The 14,781-nt window shown below is 45.3% G+C and overlaps 2 protein-coding genes across 3 annotated transcripts; both read right to left on the bottom strand.

Annotated features, from left to right (window-relative positions):
* Positions 1-579: 579 nt before the first annotated feature.
* Positions 580-5,869, bottom strand: CTSS (cathepsin S). Its single transcript, XM_015822045.1, has 8 exons — positions 5,741-5,869; positions 4,525-4,657; positions 4,293-4,415; positions 3,843-3,995; positions 3,539-3,763; positions 2,434-2,599; positions 2,169-2,274; positions 580-1,489 (listed from the first exon to the last, which is right to left on the bottom strand). Exons 1-8 carry the CDS (start codon positions 5,746-5,748, stop codon positions 1,390-1,392), a joined length of 1,014 nt encoding a protein of 337 aa, XP_015677531.1. The 5' UTR covers positions 5,749-5,869; the 3' UTR covers positions 580-1,389.
* Positions 5,870-8,143: 2,274 nt separating this feature from the next.
* Positions 8,144-13,177, bottom strand: CTSK (cathepsin K). 2 transcript variants are annotated; one of them, XM_015822043.1, is made up of 8 exons: positions 13,144-13,177; positions 11,855-11,993; positions 11,115-11,237; positions 10,445-10,600; positions 9,638-9,856; positions 9,037-9,202; positions 8,690-8,795; positions 8,144-8,392 (listed from the first exon to the last, which is right to left on the bottom strand). In XM_015822043.1, exons 2-8 carry the CDS (start codon positions 11,990-11,992, stop codon positions 8,293-8,295), a joined length of 1,008 nt encoding a protein of 335 aa, XP_015677529.1. In that variant the 5' UTR covers position 11,993; positions 13,144-13,177; the 3' UTR covers positions 8,144-8,292. The 2 variants fall into 2 exon arrangements, with proteins under 2 accessions (XP_015677529.1, XP_015677528.1); XM_015822042.1 differs by lacking the exon at positions 13,144-13,177 and adding an exon at positions 12,581-12,656.
* Positions 13,178-14,781: the final 1,604 nt, after the last annotated feature.

The following is a 14,781-nucleotide window of genomic DNA, read 5'->3' as shown; positions in this document are numbered from 1 at the left end:
TTAAGGGAAAGAGAAAGCTTGGCCCCAGAGGGGGAACCAGGGTTAGTCTTTGCCATCTTGTTCATCATAAAGGTTCAAGATGGCAATCAGGAGCCAGTGGATGCAACGGGGGGTGGGGGGGACAGAACCGGCCATTCTCCTTATACCCAGCCATCATGGCCGACGCAGGAGAGGAGAAATTGGATTGCCTGGTTGGAGGGATCTGGAACCCACATAGCTCAGCCAGGAACTAAAATAAGATAACACTTATTATTGTGTGTTTTCTAAAAAAAAAAAAAAAAAGACGTTGGGAAAGGGGAAAGAAGGCACACCGTGAGGGGGGAAAATGGCCACCTTAGGCTGCTCCCTCCCTCAAACCCCGAGGTGCGTTTTCACCTTTCCCGCCTTTTTCCCTCAGGTAGCCCAACAGTTGCCCCCTCCCCCACCCCTGGCCTTTCTCGCCTTTTTTCAAACAAGGCGTGGCTGCTGATTGGAGCCCTGCCCAATGACGTCATGTGGGAGGACATCACGTGCCTACGATATCATGCTTGTATATGTTTAAAATTAGGTATTATTTATAAAGATTGTTTATTTATTTATTTGTAATCAAGAAAGCACAGCAACCGGGTTTTCACATCACACCAAGCCACATTTTTCTTGAACGTGCATTGCCTTTAATAATCTTTAATACAGGGCCAAGGTTAAATCTGGGCTTTCGGATTAAATTTCAACCAGGTTCAGGAAGGATCCAGCATACGCTGCAAGAAGAACCAAATCTCTGGAGATTTTCAAAAGAAGATTGGGTGGCCATTTGTCTGGGGTGGTATAATAAGGTCTTCTGTCTTGGGCAGAGGGTCAGACTAAATGACCTCCCAGGGTCCCTTCCAGCCCTAGGATTCCATGTTGTACTCCATGCAGTGGCTCCCAGCAGTGAAAATGTTCTTTTCTTCCTCATGTTAAATGAATCCGAAGTTCAACTTGTATGCATTTGACTCTTTTCAGGCGAGAAACCGTCTCACAAATGGCCGAACCTTAAAGACGACTTTGCTTTACATTCTTGAATGCAGATTCTGGACGTTTTCAGGTGGCCCGAATGGAAATCCCAGACAATTACCCAGCGCTCTTTGGTTGTTCAAAGCAGATTGGCAGACATTACCTGATTAACTGATTAAGCCTGGCGGTGCCCCTGAGATCGTTAGCAAATTCTGAACTAAACCCAGATAAACCCTCATATGGGCTGCTTGTCTCAGATCTACCAAGTGGAGCCGAATGGAAGATCTGGGTTTTGGCGATCAATCACTCTTCCCAAATGCAACAGTTAGATTTATATATATATATATTTAAAGGCTAAGATTAGCTGCCTAATAGGGCTCCTCAAACGAAGAAACTGCAAACTGAAGATGACGCCATCTAAATTAGCGGATAGGAGCAGTAGCTGGCGATGCCGCAGCGATTCCCTTGATTTCTTGCAATTTTAATATAGCCTTCTTGGCCAAAATAGATTCCCCAACTGTTGGAATAAAAAGAGGAAAATAATGAGTATATACTTTAGGAATGAGTTTTCTTAAGTGAGGTGTCCAAATGAGGATGCAGTGTTGTGGGTTGGGAATGCCACTGATATTCTTCAAATTATATAGGATTTCTCTGGCATCTTTGGACAGTTAGATGCTTTGATTGACAAGGGGCAAAAATAGTCAAGATGCCAGTGCAATCTATAAAGGAGTGGTGGCCTCTTGCAAGCTGCATCCTCATACCATACTAAAGGAGGAGGAGGAGGAGGAGGAGGAGGAGGAGGAGAATTTTGATATAATGCAATGTTTGACTACAGTCTGCAGAGCAAGGGTGTGTCAAAAATAATTTGGGTCTCTGCTTTTCTGCTTGAGAAGTCCTTAATATGGGTTATAAATCAAAAGATTTGAAAAAAATATCCACCACCTCAATCCATTTAAAATCTATTTTTCCTGGCACAAAAGCGGATCAGACGTTGTAAATAATCTCCCTCCAGCACCCTTACAAGCAGACAGATGCTACTAAATCTTCTACTGTCCCTAAATTAATTCTTCCTAGTTATGATGCTTGTTTGCAGGAAAGAATGCTGCATTTATATCTAAGACCAAAGCATCTTAAAACAACTATGCCCAGTCCTTAATTCTGGTTTAGCCCCTGAAACTGCCCAAGGGCTGGCATACCTGTTCTTCACAAGCCAGTAATCCATGCCATTCTCCTTTCCGTATCCAACCACGACGACACCATGATTCAAATGCTGACTCGTACATCTGGCGTCATTATAAACTCCTGTTTGGAAAAAAAAATTGGAATCACTTCTAAATGTTTATCGGGAACCCAGGATCCCAAACTCACAAAACTGAATCTTGTTCATTTAACAGATCAACATAAATGGGGACATGTTTCCTTCTGGGACTCTCCGTGTGTGTGTGAATGTTAAGAACTCACCCTGCTTATACAGAAAGAACGTCGGTTGATTTGCATCGATGGCCACTGACACCGGTCCAATTCTGGCTACAGCATCCTGTAGATAAGTCTCATTTCCAGATGGAAGCAAGATATATTTAGAGCAGGTAGCAGCTCGTGCAGAGGGATTATAGCGGCAGAGCCCATCCTGCAGGAAGCAGGGAAAAGTTCAAACTGATTTTTCCTCCTGAGTAAATCCACAGATTTGTGCCCCACTCAATCCCAGTGCTTTTCCCTCTGGCTTATTTCTTAAATAATTGTCGTTGGGAGGTGCTAAAATTTATGGCTGGGACTCAGCCCAACTTCGGTGACTGTAAAACATAAATGCATGTTGCATTGGGTGTCTTGCAAAAAAAACAAGATTTTAATTAAAGTAAAATAAATGGGTCTGGAATCATGATAAGCATTTCTCCACCTCAGTTTGGTCAGCAAAAGCATGATGAGGGATAAAGCATGCAATTTTTATAGTGGTGATAAGGATTGAGAAAACCTGTTAAAATACCACTGCTTGTAATTGATGGCTGATTCATTCGTTTATAATTTGATTCTGCGACACAGTCACCTCTTTCTTTGCTTCAAAAAGTGCAGGTGCCCTCTTGATAATGCTCCATTTGACGTGAGCGAAACAAGAAATATCTCTTTTAAGATGGAGCAGCCACACATTCTGAATTATTCCGCGGGGGTTTTTCCCCCCCCTTAAAGTTGGATGATTACACAGAAGCCCAAATGGAACTTATGGCACAATCCTATAAATTAAGTTTGGAACAAGTAGCAAGGGCTTATTTATGCCGCTGTGCGTAGGATTGCAACCTCTGTTGAGGAAGTCAGGGAAATGATTAAAGGCGCCAGCTTTAATGCAAACCATCATGAAAGGAGACCAAAGAGAGACCGAGTTTAGACCAGGATTGTCCAAACTTGGTAACTTTAAGATCTGTGGACTTCAACTCCCAGAATTCCCCAGCCAGCCATGCATGGCTGGCTGGGGAATTCTGGGAATTGAAGTCCACAAGTCTTAAAGTGGCCAAGTTTACACACCCCTATTTAGAACAAGTTTGCAAGCAGTCTCTGCAACGATAACCATACAAACCTTGGCCTTATATGGATAGGAAGCTTCGGAGTTGATGCCTTTATTATCTATGATATACTGGAAAGCAGCAGGCATATAACCTCCGTTACAGCCATGGTTCCCATAGAAGCTGGAGCAATCGACGAGATTCTGTGGGCTAAGCGACACCAGTTTCCCAGTCATGAGTTTTAACTGAGTTTCCAGGGCACCAACAGCACTAAAAGCCCAGCAAGCGCCACACGAATACTGAAAGATAGAGGTGGTCAAAATCAGTTGCACAAAAATGCCCTGAACAGACCAATGGATGTTTAAAAGTCCTTCTCACCTGGTCTTTAACGCTCGTGACAAATCCTTTGGCCTTCCAGTCTACGGAGTCAGGGAGGCGAGTGCCTACGATGGACGTGTGCGACGTGGAATTTCGGTTCCACCAGGATGGGATTTTCAAGCCGGTCAGGAGCAACGACACTTCCTCATTGGTCTGTAGAAAGATCAGAAATGCGTGCATTAATTTAGCCAAAAGAAGGAATAACAGAATAGCAACAGTGTTGGAAGGAACCTTGGAGGTCTTCTAGTCCAACCTGATTGCAGAAGTTTCCATCACCACAAAATACACCTGAATATATATATTTTTTATCCTCCCTAAAAAAATTCAAGCCGCTATACTCTTTAATCCTCACAATTCACATTTAGTATCATTTTTAGTCCTTCCCGGCATCTAATACGTGTAATTACCAAGCCCACTTAAATATCCATTAAATAAATCAACATCACCAACCATATCTCCTAGGTTATTCATGCCAAGTTCGTAAGAATGCATGCCAAGTGAATATTCGAGATTGTGTAGTGCGATAAATTGTGCGTTCTTTTCCCAAGTCATTCGGCGCTGCTCTTCCTGATTCTAAGAATTAAAGCAGAACTCACAATTAGCCTACAAGAAGATCTTGCTTATAAAAAGAATTGTGTGCTTCTTATTTTTATCTGCAGGAGCTACCGCTGAGCGCTCTTACCTTGTTTTCGTAATCTTTGCCATATTTTTTCCTCCATAATTCCCAGCACTTGTTCAGCTTGGGGTCCCTATGCCACTGTAGTTCAGATGCAACGATAACACAAAAGGCCAATAGCCAAATGTGTATCTCCATCCTGTTGAGATGTAGGAACCACTCAAATTTGGAATGACAACATAAGCTTGAGAGAAGATTGACTTGCAACCACCCCTGGTGTCCATGACTTATATGAATCGTAACGATGATCCATCACAGTCTGTGATCACCCTGCATTTCTTCAAGTCAGGGCACGCCAGAGGAATGATTGTTTAACTCTGTTTGCCAATGACTAGCAAGTCAAGAAGGAAAAGCCCATTTATATAGTTGAAGTGCTGAATATTTATGCTCTTAAGAACATTCTTTGCACAATGCAACAATGGCGTTCAGTCAGACGTTTGTACAATCTTGAAGCCACAAGACCTAATGTCCGTTTTGGTTAAATTAGTGGAGACATCATGCAATTTTCCAACACCACTCTGATAAATCTACTCCTGAATATACTTTAACAAAGGAATCTTGCGTTACTTCTTACAAAGAAATCACTGAGTTTGCTCACAATGCAAGGAAGATAAAGCACTATTTCATTTATTTGATAAAAAAAATTATACGGCCTCCCAACTCACTCAGGGTGACTCCAAAAGTAAAGCAAGCAATAAGTTGAACGGTCACTGGAAGATGGAGAGACTGCATCCCAAATAAATATTTTAATGATGTGAAAAAGTTTCTTATCCACCACATTTCTTGTCAAGTCTGGTGTGAAATTGGAGAATATCGACTTTGAATTAGGAAATTGCTTGGAAAATATGCCAAGAATCAAGGAGATAGATCTCCTTTGTATCTCCAGTTTCTTAAACCTAATGCATCTTTGCGAATTAAGACCCGGCTCATATTTAATTTTTTGCAAAAACATATAACTCTCAAAATAGGACTCAGTAACAACAGGAAAAATCGAAAGTAATTAATCAGTGAAAGTGTCTTGGCTGGAAGTTCCTGTCAGAATCCAGGTTTGGTAGCAAATTCCTTGTTCCCCCCACCCTTGTTAGATATGAACCCCTGATGAAAAGATATCCAGTATTATCAAGAGATTCAAAGCTAAAAATTAACGTTCTTGCAAATCTCTTTTGATGGAAAAAAACAACTTTCTCACCCGGCTCAAAGGAGAACATGACCTGTTTCCTACCTGAACATCTTTCAGCTGGCTGACTTTTCTAAATCGTAGTCATCCAATCTCTGACCCCCCTCAGAGAGTAATTTTCTCTTTTCTGCCAACTGTTTGCTAACTCCGGAGCCGAACACCGTCGCTCATTGCGGAAGCAACCGCCAAGTGCTGGTGCCAACGGGAGACAATCAATTTATTACCCTTGTCACATGAGCCTGCCCCACACAAGGAAACGGGCGGTGATTTTCACTTTCAGTCAAGCCCAAAATGATCTGAATATTCTCCGTTTTTGCTTGCTGGGGTTTACCAAGCTTTTTGCTCACCGTTGAAGCTTGAGAAGAATGCCAGGTTAACCTGAGATTTTGCCCAGGAAGACCAGAGGGGTTGGTTTCATGTTGAAAAGACTGGCTGCTCATGGGCGAGCATTAACACACACAATCTTCCCATCTCTGGGTCTCCTCATTGTGTGAGGAGTGTGTGACCTTGGTAAGATGTGTGGACTTCATCTTAAAATAGGCCCATCCCAGCTAGCCCTAAAGCTAGGGGACTGGAGGTTAAAACATATGAAGAACGGTTGCAGGAGTTGGGTGTGTCTAATTTAATGAAAAGAAGGACTAGGGGTGACAGGATAGCAGTCTTCCAATATTTGAGGGGCTGCCACAAAGAAGAGTTGGGGGTCAAGCTGTTCTCCAAGGCGCCTGAAGGCAGGACAAGAAGCAACGGATGGAAACTAACCAAGGAGAGAAGCAACTTGGAACTAAGGAGGAATTTCCTGGCAGTTAAGAACAATTGATCACTTTTAGCTTGTGAGTGCTCCAACATGGAGGTTTTAAAGAAAAGACTGGTAACTTATTTTGTCTGAAATGGTATAGGGTATCCTGCTTGAGCAGGGGTTGGACTAGAAGACCTCCAAGGTCCCTTCCAAGTCTATTATTCTAGATATTCTTTCTCTGATTACTTTCTGGATTCGGATCCCGTGTTTGTAAGTCACAGCTTACTCCCGGGTGTGGGGGTGGACCTACCCAATCATGATTTATTGGTCAACTGCCCTGAAGAGTTCATGCACCACACAAGTCCATATGCAATTGAGCCTTAGTGCTGGGATGTGACAGTGCAGAGTAAGAGGTTTGAAGCCAACTGCTGTTGTGAGAATGTTTTGTCAAGCACATCTTGCTTTCGGCACAACTGAAACAGGAGCTACAAAGCTACAACTTTCCGCGCATTCTGGGGCCAAAGAAACTCATGGCTAGCTCAGGCAAGAAGACCCCAGAGGTCACAATTTACCCCCCAGGCCTTTCTGCACAAGGGGTTGTGAGTGAAAATGCACGAACTTCTTTTTACTCGAAGAGATGCAGCTGGTAACTACCAAAAGGAACAGAAAAGAGGAACAGAATTTGCAAGTGGATCCTCCCTCCAGCTGCAAAACCCCAACCAAAGGGGGGACCTCACATCCCCCCAGACAACAGCTGGTCAGGATGGGCAAAGGCACCATTTACGAAGATCGTCCTGGGAGCAGGTGAATTTGGGGAAAAGAAAGCCACGCACAATCAAAAATATCTTATTTTAGTGAACCGTCACACATAAATGTTCTTGCTTTGCACCTGGGTAGTTTTTCATTTTTCCTGGGTGGTGGTGGAAGGAATTATTTTTATCTGTTTCCTCATTTGGATGCTTGTAAGAAGAATGCACGTATTCAGAGAAAAGCTTCCTGGTTTGCACAATTGGAGGCGGGTGTGTAAAACCCGTTCCCTCGTTTCTTAGGCCCCCGTTTTCCTTTCTCCCTGTCACAACTTCCAAAGGCTGTCTGGGGAATAGACTTTCTCTGTCCTTGCTAGTAGGAGTGTGACCCCAATACTGGTTTTCTTTGCAGATACCCCCAACCTCTAGTAGAGATCTAGAAATTAATATAATCCAGTTCCAGCAAATTGGTCTCTGCACAAGTCAACCCAATTCGCAGCAGTAAATTTATGAGCAATAGTGAGGAAGTGAAACAACACAACCTCAGCTTAAGGCAGGGCTGTCCAGCCTTGATGACTTCAAGACTTGTGGACTTCAACTCCCAGAATTCCCCAGCCAGCCATGCTGGCTGGGGAATTCTGGGAAGTTGAAGTCCACAAGTCTTAAAGGATTCTCCTAGTCCCTCCTCAGATTCTTGATTAAAAGAGGCAGCAATACACTTGAAGGTCTCTCTCGCATCTGCCTCTCCGTTTTATTTAATTTATTTAGAAAAAAATCTAGGCCACCCCCCTCACTCTCAGCGGGGCTTACAAAAACGATGACTATTTTTACTAATTTTTTTAGCAGTTCTTATTTCGGAAGCCAAGAAAATACTTCAGGACCAAGGTTTGGCCTCTGGGTTTTTCTATTTGACAGCTACGCCTCTTTTGCCAAGAAGAAAAAAAACGCAGCAACAATTTATTTTAAAAAACTGGAAGATTAAATCTTTTTAATACGCTCTCAACGCTGCTTATGAAGTCAAGGCTGACGTATCAGCAGTCCCTTATGTAGCCTCGGGAATCCAGCCATCGACCAACGAAGGACCGGGACCTGCCATCGGATTTGGCCACCGACGTTCACATCTTTGGGAAACTGGCTAAATTTGCAATTCCACAAGCGTTGTCCATATTCCTGGCCATGAGGACGTAGCCTTTGTCACCCCACTCTTCCCCCCAACTGTGGACAGAAAGAGAGAGAGAGAGAGAAAAAAAAATCAGAATTCTAAGTCTCCACCAGCTTCTCCGTTCGGTTGTCCGGCTTCATGGTGATAAGTGACATCTGGATTATGAAGTTTTTATTTCTGACCAGTACCGTTTTTCTTTCTTAATTTGAGGCAGGTTAATTACTTATTATTTTTTTTTACACACAGCCTGTTGCATTATGGTTTGTCCATGGTTACCCACAGCAAAACACAGGATTTGGTGCCCCAGAAGATTATTTGTGGCATAAAATGGGAAGTAAATAAAGCCGTACCTGTTTTTCACGATCCAGTGCTTGGTACCCTTTTGGGTCCCATAACCCACTGCCAGGACGGCATGATTGATGTTACCGGGGTTGCAGTTTTCGTCGTAATACACCCCTAAGAAAAATGAGAAAGAGAAGGGTCTTCAACTTTGGAGAAGCCAACTTCCTTTTTACAGCCAGATTATGATCCCCTTTGGGGCGTGGGGAGATAGATGAGGCTTCTCTTGACATCTCAGGATGAGTGGAGAGGGACATCTCTCTAACAGCAATGAATTAAAATCCACAGAGGGACGGGGAAGGTTTTGGGGGGTCAAATTAAGCCGAATGCAATCTAACTGAGATTTTTCCCGACTCACCTCGGCTGTAGAACTGGAAGGATGACAAGCTGGCATCGATGCCCACCGAAACGGGACCGATCCGGGCCACGGCCCTTTTCAGAGCCCGCTCGTTGCCTTCCGGGATCTCTCTGAAACCGCGGCACTTGGCGGCCTTGCCCGTGGGGTTATACATGCAATTTTCATCCTACGGAGGAAAAAAAACAATGGATTTCTACTTCCGCTCTTCTTTCCTTTATAAACAAATCCTTTCAAGGCTGACTCCGTCTCTTCAGGTCTCCTGCCGCTGGAGACCTGCAAAACCATCTTCTCACCGAGCACCCTCCCAATTCTGTCCAATTCCTCCCTCCTCCACCATTTAATTAAATTAATTGAGGTGACTGTTGGCCTGTGGAAGGTCTCAAATCAAAACAGCCCCGTTGTTTTTTTTTCCAATTTGCCACAACGGACCAATGTGCCGCCGGCATTTTAATGGGTTAAAATGGGTTCCGACGCTGTGTCTGGTCCATTTCGGTTGCACAAAATTATTTAGGGTATTTTATTGGGGGGGGGGTCTCCCCTTTCCAGAAGGCCAACGAGCCAAGAGGGACGCTGGTTGAGACGGGAGGCAAGGCCACCCTACCTGGCCAATGTAGGGATAAGAGTCGTCCGAGTCGATTCCCCGGTTCTCCTTCACGTACTCAAAGGCGTTGGTCATGTAGCCCCCACCACAGCCGCTGTTGCTGGTGACGCAGTCGACAAGGTTTTGGGGGCTCAGGTTGAGCACTTTGCCTGTCTTCTTCTTCAGCTGCCCCTCCAGAGCGCCCGCCGAGCTGAACGCCCAGCACGATCCACATTGGCCCTGCCAAGGAAGAATGGGGCAATGAAGTCTGCAACTTCTTTACACAGGTGTGTGAGAGTTTTAGGGATGGTTTTTTCCAATGAGCGCCGTGAATTATTGATCTGCATCTAAGAAAGTGTTGTGCAAAAAGCAGGGAATCCCTTTTGAGAGGCTGGTGAATTTTTATTCTTTCTGCCTCTGGGAATAAATTATTTTAAATAAGTCAGAATCGGCTCTCCGTCTCACTGTCTCTCTCCTTGTCTAAGCCGCGTCTTAGAAGTTTATTTTTATTTAACTTCAATTCTATTCAGTGTATTTGACGCTCCAGTTCTGTCTGCCACTGGATCCTTTACTCCTTATCCTTCCTGATCGCCTCTGAGGACCAGGGGATGGTCTGATAGATCCCTTGGTTGCCAAAAGGGAATCTGATTGTGATTTTAACTCATTAGAAAGCCAACTTTGGCGAGAGCGGACAGGGAAGGTCCACGAAGGAAGCTGTAATGGTCCAGCCCAAAAGGATGAAACACACAAGGGAATCCCTTGACAGAGATGCCACTGGACCTCCATCAAACAAACAGCTGCCCTTGAAAAGGGTCTGAGGGGCCTTACCTGGTTTTTGACTGGGGTTACGTAACCCTTTTTCCGGTAATCGACAGAATCTGGAACTCTCTTCTCCCAGTCAGGAATGTAAAGGGTCTCATTATTTGGGGTACGCGACGGGGGGACTTTAAGCCCCATCATCTTCTGAACGACCTCCTCGCTGGTCTGCCGACGGGAAAAAGAGGAAGGGAAAGAAAAGGGAAGAATACGGGACGCTGATCTCCTTTGATAAAGTCGGGGTCCAGTTCATGAGACCACAAAACCACCTGCTCAGAATTGTTCCCTAAGCCTCCATAGATCCCATCATCCCCAGTGACAATTCCACCCACCTCTGAATTCCTAAAACGATGCAGAGGGGTCTTAACTGTCCTGAAGACCCAGGGTCTAGATTTGTGATTGTCTCTTTAACAGGCTAGGGGCTGGACTAGAAGATCTCCAAGGTCCCTTTCAACTTTGTTACTCTGTTAATGCTGTTCTCGGGTGGGAAGATTAGGGAGATGTGCCAGGCACCCCCCCCCAACTTCCTGAGACAGAAACAGGAAATGCAAATGAAGAGGCCAAACATTGTTTTTTTCAACTAGCACAAGGGCACAATTTTAATTCTACAGCATCGTATCATGGCGCGAAGGACATTATTTTCCCATTTTGACTGCTGAACAGAGGAATTGTTGCATCTTACCATGTCTCCCAAGTGGTTCATGGCCAACTCAAAAGTGTGTCTTCCCAGGGAGAATTCCAAATTATGGGTGTTGATGTATTTCAGGTTTTTCTCCCAGATGACCCTCCGGGAAACTTCTTCCATCTGTTAAGGTGCCCAGGCAATAGTCAGGCTCAAAGACACAACCGACATCCACGTGGCAAAACGGGTCTTTTTCGGATGGATTCCTGAAAGTTACTCAGGGAGCATTTCTATGCCCCACTTGCGGAAAAACAAGGACAGTCCCCCCCCCCCAAGTTTTCTTTCGCTTACACAAGAGTTTGCGCAACGCTTTTTAGAGGCAGAAATACAAGCCTGGGAACAAATTTGATCTATGGCACACCACCAGAGGTAGAACTGGGTAAGTGTTTGCAGAAGGCTTGCGTTTTCCTTCACCTGACAGGTCTATAAATCAGGTTTCCCCGCTCAAGCGGGATCCCCCCAACAAGAAGACACTAAAGTTTTACCTGGATCTTTGGCCAGCAGTGCGGCTACACTGCTCCATTACAGCCTTTAGTCTAAAAGGGAACTTGTATTATAAAACATTAGGCTTGGATTATAACTCTAAGTTTGCCTACTGGGCTGTTTAGCTCAGCTCTGCCATCAGCTGGCTCTTTTAGGTGGCACAAAGAAGCGGTTGGCGAGGCTGGCACGGCAGGACTGAATTTGGTGCCATCGGGCTTCGTACCCAGCTGACAGCCTGGCAGCTTCCGGGTCCTTACCTTGGCATTATAATCCTTCCGGTGAATTTTCTTCCAAAGCTCCCACTGAGAGTCCAGCGTTTTGTCTAGAGGAGACTCCAGGGCCACCACATTTGCCACGGGCAGCACCGTGGCTAACAGAAGGACGAGCGAGTGCATTCTGGGAGGGTCAAACAGGACACACCACGGAAAAGTTCAGAGATTGTGCCAAAGATGGTTTATTAGACAAGCCCTAAGGTCCCTTCAGCCCTAGCATTCTATGCTTCTGTGGGGTGTGAGCCACCCGTGAAATCTAAACAAACCACGGAACCGTTTAACTCACGTGGACTCCAGCCAAGATTAGGAGCATCAAGAATAGGACAAAGGCTTTCCTGCTTGATTTGAGGCCATTCCCTTTTTTTTTTTTTTTAGCCTAGCTAGCCTAATCCTTTACCAGTTGAAAAGGAAAAAAGAAACCTTGGAAAAAATTAAGAGACCACCTTGCCCCAAAGCAAAACCCGTGATTTAGTGGAAAGCTTTTCAGTTACGTCAACTTTCCTAAATCCTTCCAAAGTTCCCACCTAAAATCTTACCCCCACAATCTTTTCTTTCCCCCCTCCCTATCCTTTCTTCCAAAAGGAGACCCACAGCTGGTTCCTGTTAGGGAGATGTTTCCCTGTTTTTCAGCAAAACAGACCTCGCTCCACCGAAGAGAAACTTAAAACCCCAAATTAGAAGCCAAAATGGAGCCTTTTCCTCCTAATTTACCTCTTGTACAGACAGAGGACGAGAAGGCTTGCTTTCTGACTTAAACATTAAACAGCTCCTCCCGCCTCGCCCTTCCTTCAAGGGTGGAAAATTGTTTTCCAGTGTCACGTGAAAGTTTTCTCTTTTTCCCCCCACCCCCCCCTAAAAGCATGAAAACAGGAAGGCCTCTGGATGCACTCAGAGATAAATTAAGAATTGTGAAAGCTGTCGTTCGGGGACATCACACAAAAGATGCAATCTTAGAGCCTTTTGAACCTTTGATTTATGCCCGCTTTTCCGGATCTATTAAAAATATTGCAACTTTGCCAGCTGACATAGAAGGCAGAGGCTGGCTTGGGGAGGGGGGGGAGAAGTGGGTGATTTTGCACTTGAACCCGTGTCCCAAACGGACTTGAGGATCCAGCGAGGATTCCCATCAGGCTGAGAGAGCGAGCACTGGATCCCTCTTCCCAGCTCCCTTGAGGAGGGTCTGGCTTGCCTTGGAAGGGTTGCAAGACGTTTGCCCACTCCCCACCCTGGATTAAAACCCCCCACACCAGGGATCCCTGCTCTCCTCGGCTTACCTGTCCCAAAATCGCCCTTTCCTCGGCAGAAGTGAGAGTCAAAGGCCAGCTCTGGTTCAAGAGACACTCTCCCAGGTGCAGCCACTCAGAATAGGAAGAATCTCAGCTTCCCAGTTTGTTTTTATGGTGAGTTGGTTGGGGGTGTATTGGGGGGGGGGAGTCTAGCCAACAATGGAAAATCTGCGACTTATGCTCCAAGCGGGCCGGGTGAGCAAGGCGGTGAGTGAGGCAGACATCCTGTGCGGGAACCGGGAAGGGGCACTCGGAGTGAGCTTTTGGGGAAGGAGGGCTCAGCTGCCTCACATGATCCCCTGGCTAAAATTACACCAGGGTTTTTTTTTTGATGTGCAGAGGGGAACCAGCCAGCCCCCCTCCCTCCCCTTGGAGAGTTGTCTGGATGCTTCCCTATTACAGACTCAGCTTTTGGCGCATGAAGCCCCAACAGTTTCTCTTGCCTGCGACCGTTACGGAGAACATGGAAAGAGGATTTTGAACAAATCAAGAATGAAAGCATTGCAAGATGGGGAGGGGAAAAAAAAATATCCTTCCCCCCCCCCCCAACTTGCAAGATCTTCGTTCTCCTTGCAAAAGTGGCAGAACTTTTGAATCAGGCCCGATTCGCAGCTTTTATGGCTCAGCTGCGTTATGTACCCACAAAGCTAGCAGATCCTGATTCAGGCACAATTTCTGAGGTGGCCTGGAGTTAAGGAGAAGGGAACAGAGAAAGTGGGGCCGATTCACACCCAAATCGGAAGGACTTTTCTTTCGCTTCTCTTCCGAAGCTGGCTGTGCTTTTGAACATCTCTTCCCATGCTCTGCAAGATGCTTCAAGGCCGTCCTGACCCGATCTCAATTATTTTCCTCCTTATTACACGGGGAGGATCCCGTTATTTCCTTCTCCACTTGCAGGTTGTCATGAAAATGCCCTTTCCCCTTTCAGTCCGTGAGCCGGATCTCATCAACGGGCACTAAATAAAAAAACAAGATTTTCTCTGGTTTTCAGCACAGATTTTTATTTATTCAGTCCAGAAATGGCTTGTTGTTTTTTTCCCCTCCTTTGGGCAGGTTTGGGATCAGATTAGACTTATCTAGCAATCTCACGTTCTGAGAACCGGAAGGACAAAAGAGTTCCTTTCAGTTTCGCTTGCAGAAAAGCTTATTTCTCGTATTTTTCTTTGGGAAAATAAAACAGGAGGGGATTCACAGCTCTCGCCATCCATCCCCCGGACCGAAATTTATTTCGTTTCTTGCTAGGCCGAAAGCTGGTCGCGATTTGTTCCCTTGTGCTGTTTTAGGAACTCATCTGATGGGGCGAGCACAAATTGGCGTCATGACACGCCAGGTGCAAGACAAAATGCAGAAGCGATTCAGGGGCCACAGGCCCAGCTTTCATTTGCCCATAGCATCTTGAAATAAACCTGCAAACCACAAGGCAGATGCCAAGCATCGTTGTGTTACCAATTTAGGCGATACTGTCAGTGTTTTGACACAAGGGATGACGTGGTTTGCTGGCCTTTTCCTGCCCGGCTATTCGTCTTACCTGTCTTGATCAGGATTTTGGGTCTGGGTGTTAAGAAATAATGTTCTCTATGACATTCAATCATGTTCTTGGCTTCTAACTGCCAACTGAGCGTAGGG

This window comes from Protobothrops mucrosquamatus, unplaced genomic scaffold (assembly GCF_001527695.2).
Source record: "Protobothrops mucrosquamatus isolate PMUCROS unplaced genomic scaffold, P.Mucros_1.0 scaffold1446, whole genome shotgun sequence".
NCBI classification, from domain to species: Eukaryota; Metazoa; Chordata; class Lepidosauria; order Squamata; family Viperidae; genus Protobothrops; species Protobothrops mucrosquamatus.
The sequence above is the reverse complement of the archived record's forward strand: the minus strand, read 5'-3'. Positions and strand labels throughout refer to the sequence as shown.

Coding starts and splice junctions, on each gene's coding strand:
- CTSS (XM_015822045.1), bottom strand. Junction 3,764..3,842: donor TCACGAGCGTTAAAGACCAG/GTGAGAAGGACT, acceptor TCTATCTTTCAG/TATTCGTGTGGCGCTTGCTG. Junction 2,275..2,433: donor GTTCTTTCTGTATAAGCAGG/GTGAGTTCTTAA, acceptor TTTTCCAAACAG/GAGTTTATAATGACGCCAGA.
- CTSK (XM_015822043.1), bottom strand. CDS start 11,992: ATGCACTCGCTCGTCCTTCTGTTAGCCACGGTGCTGCCCGTGGCAAAT. Junction 9,857..10,444: donor TAACCCCAGTCAAAAACCAG/GTAAGGCCCCTC, acceptor CTTCCTTGGCAG/GGCCAATGTGGATCGTGCTG. Junction 9,203..9,637: donor CTTATCCCTACATTGGCCAG/GTAGGGTGGCCT, acceptor TTTCCTCCGTAG/GATGAAAATTGCATGTATAA.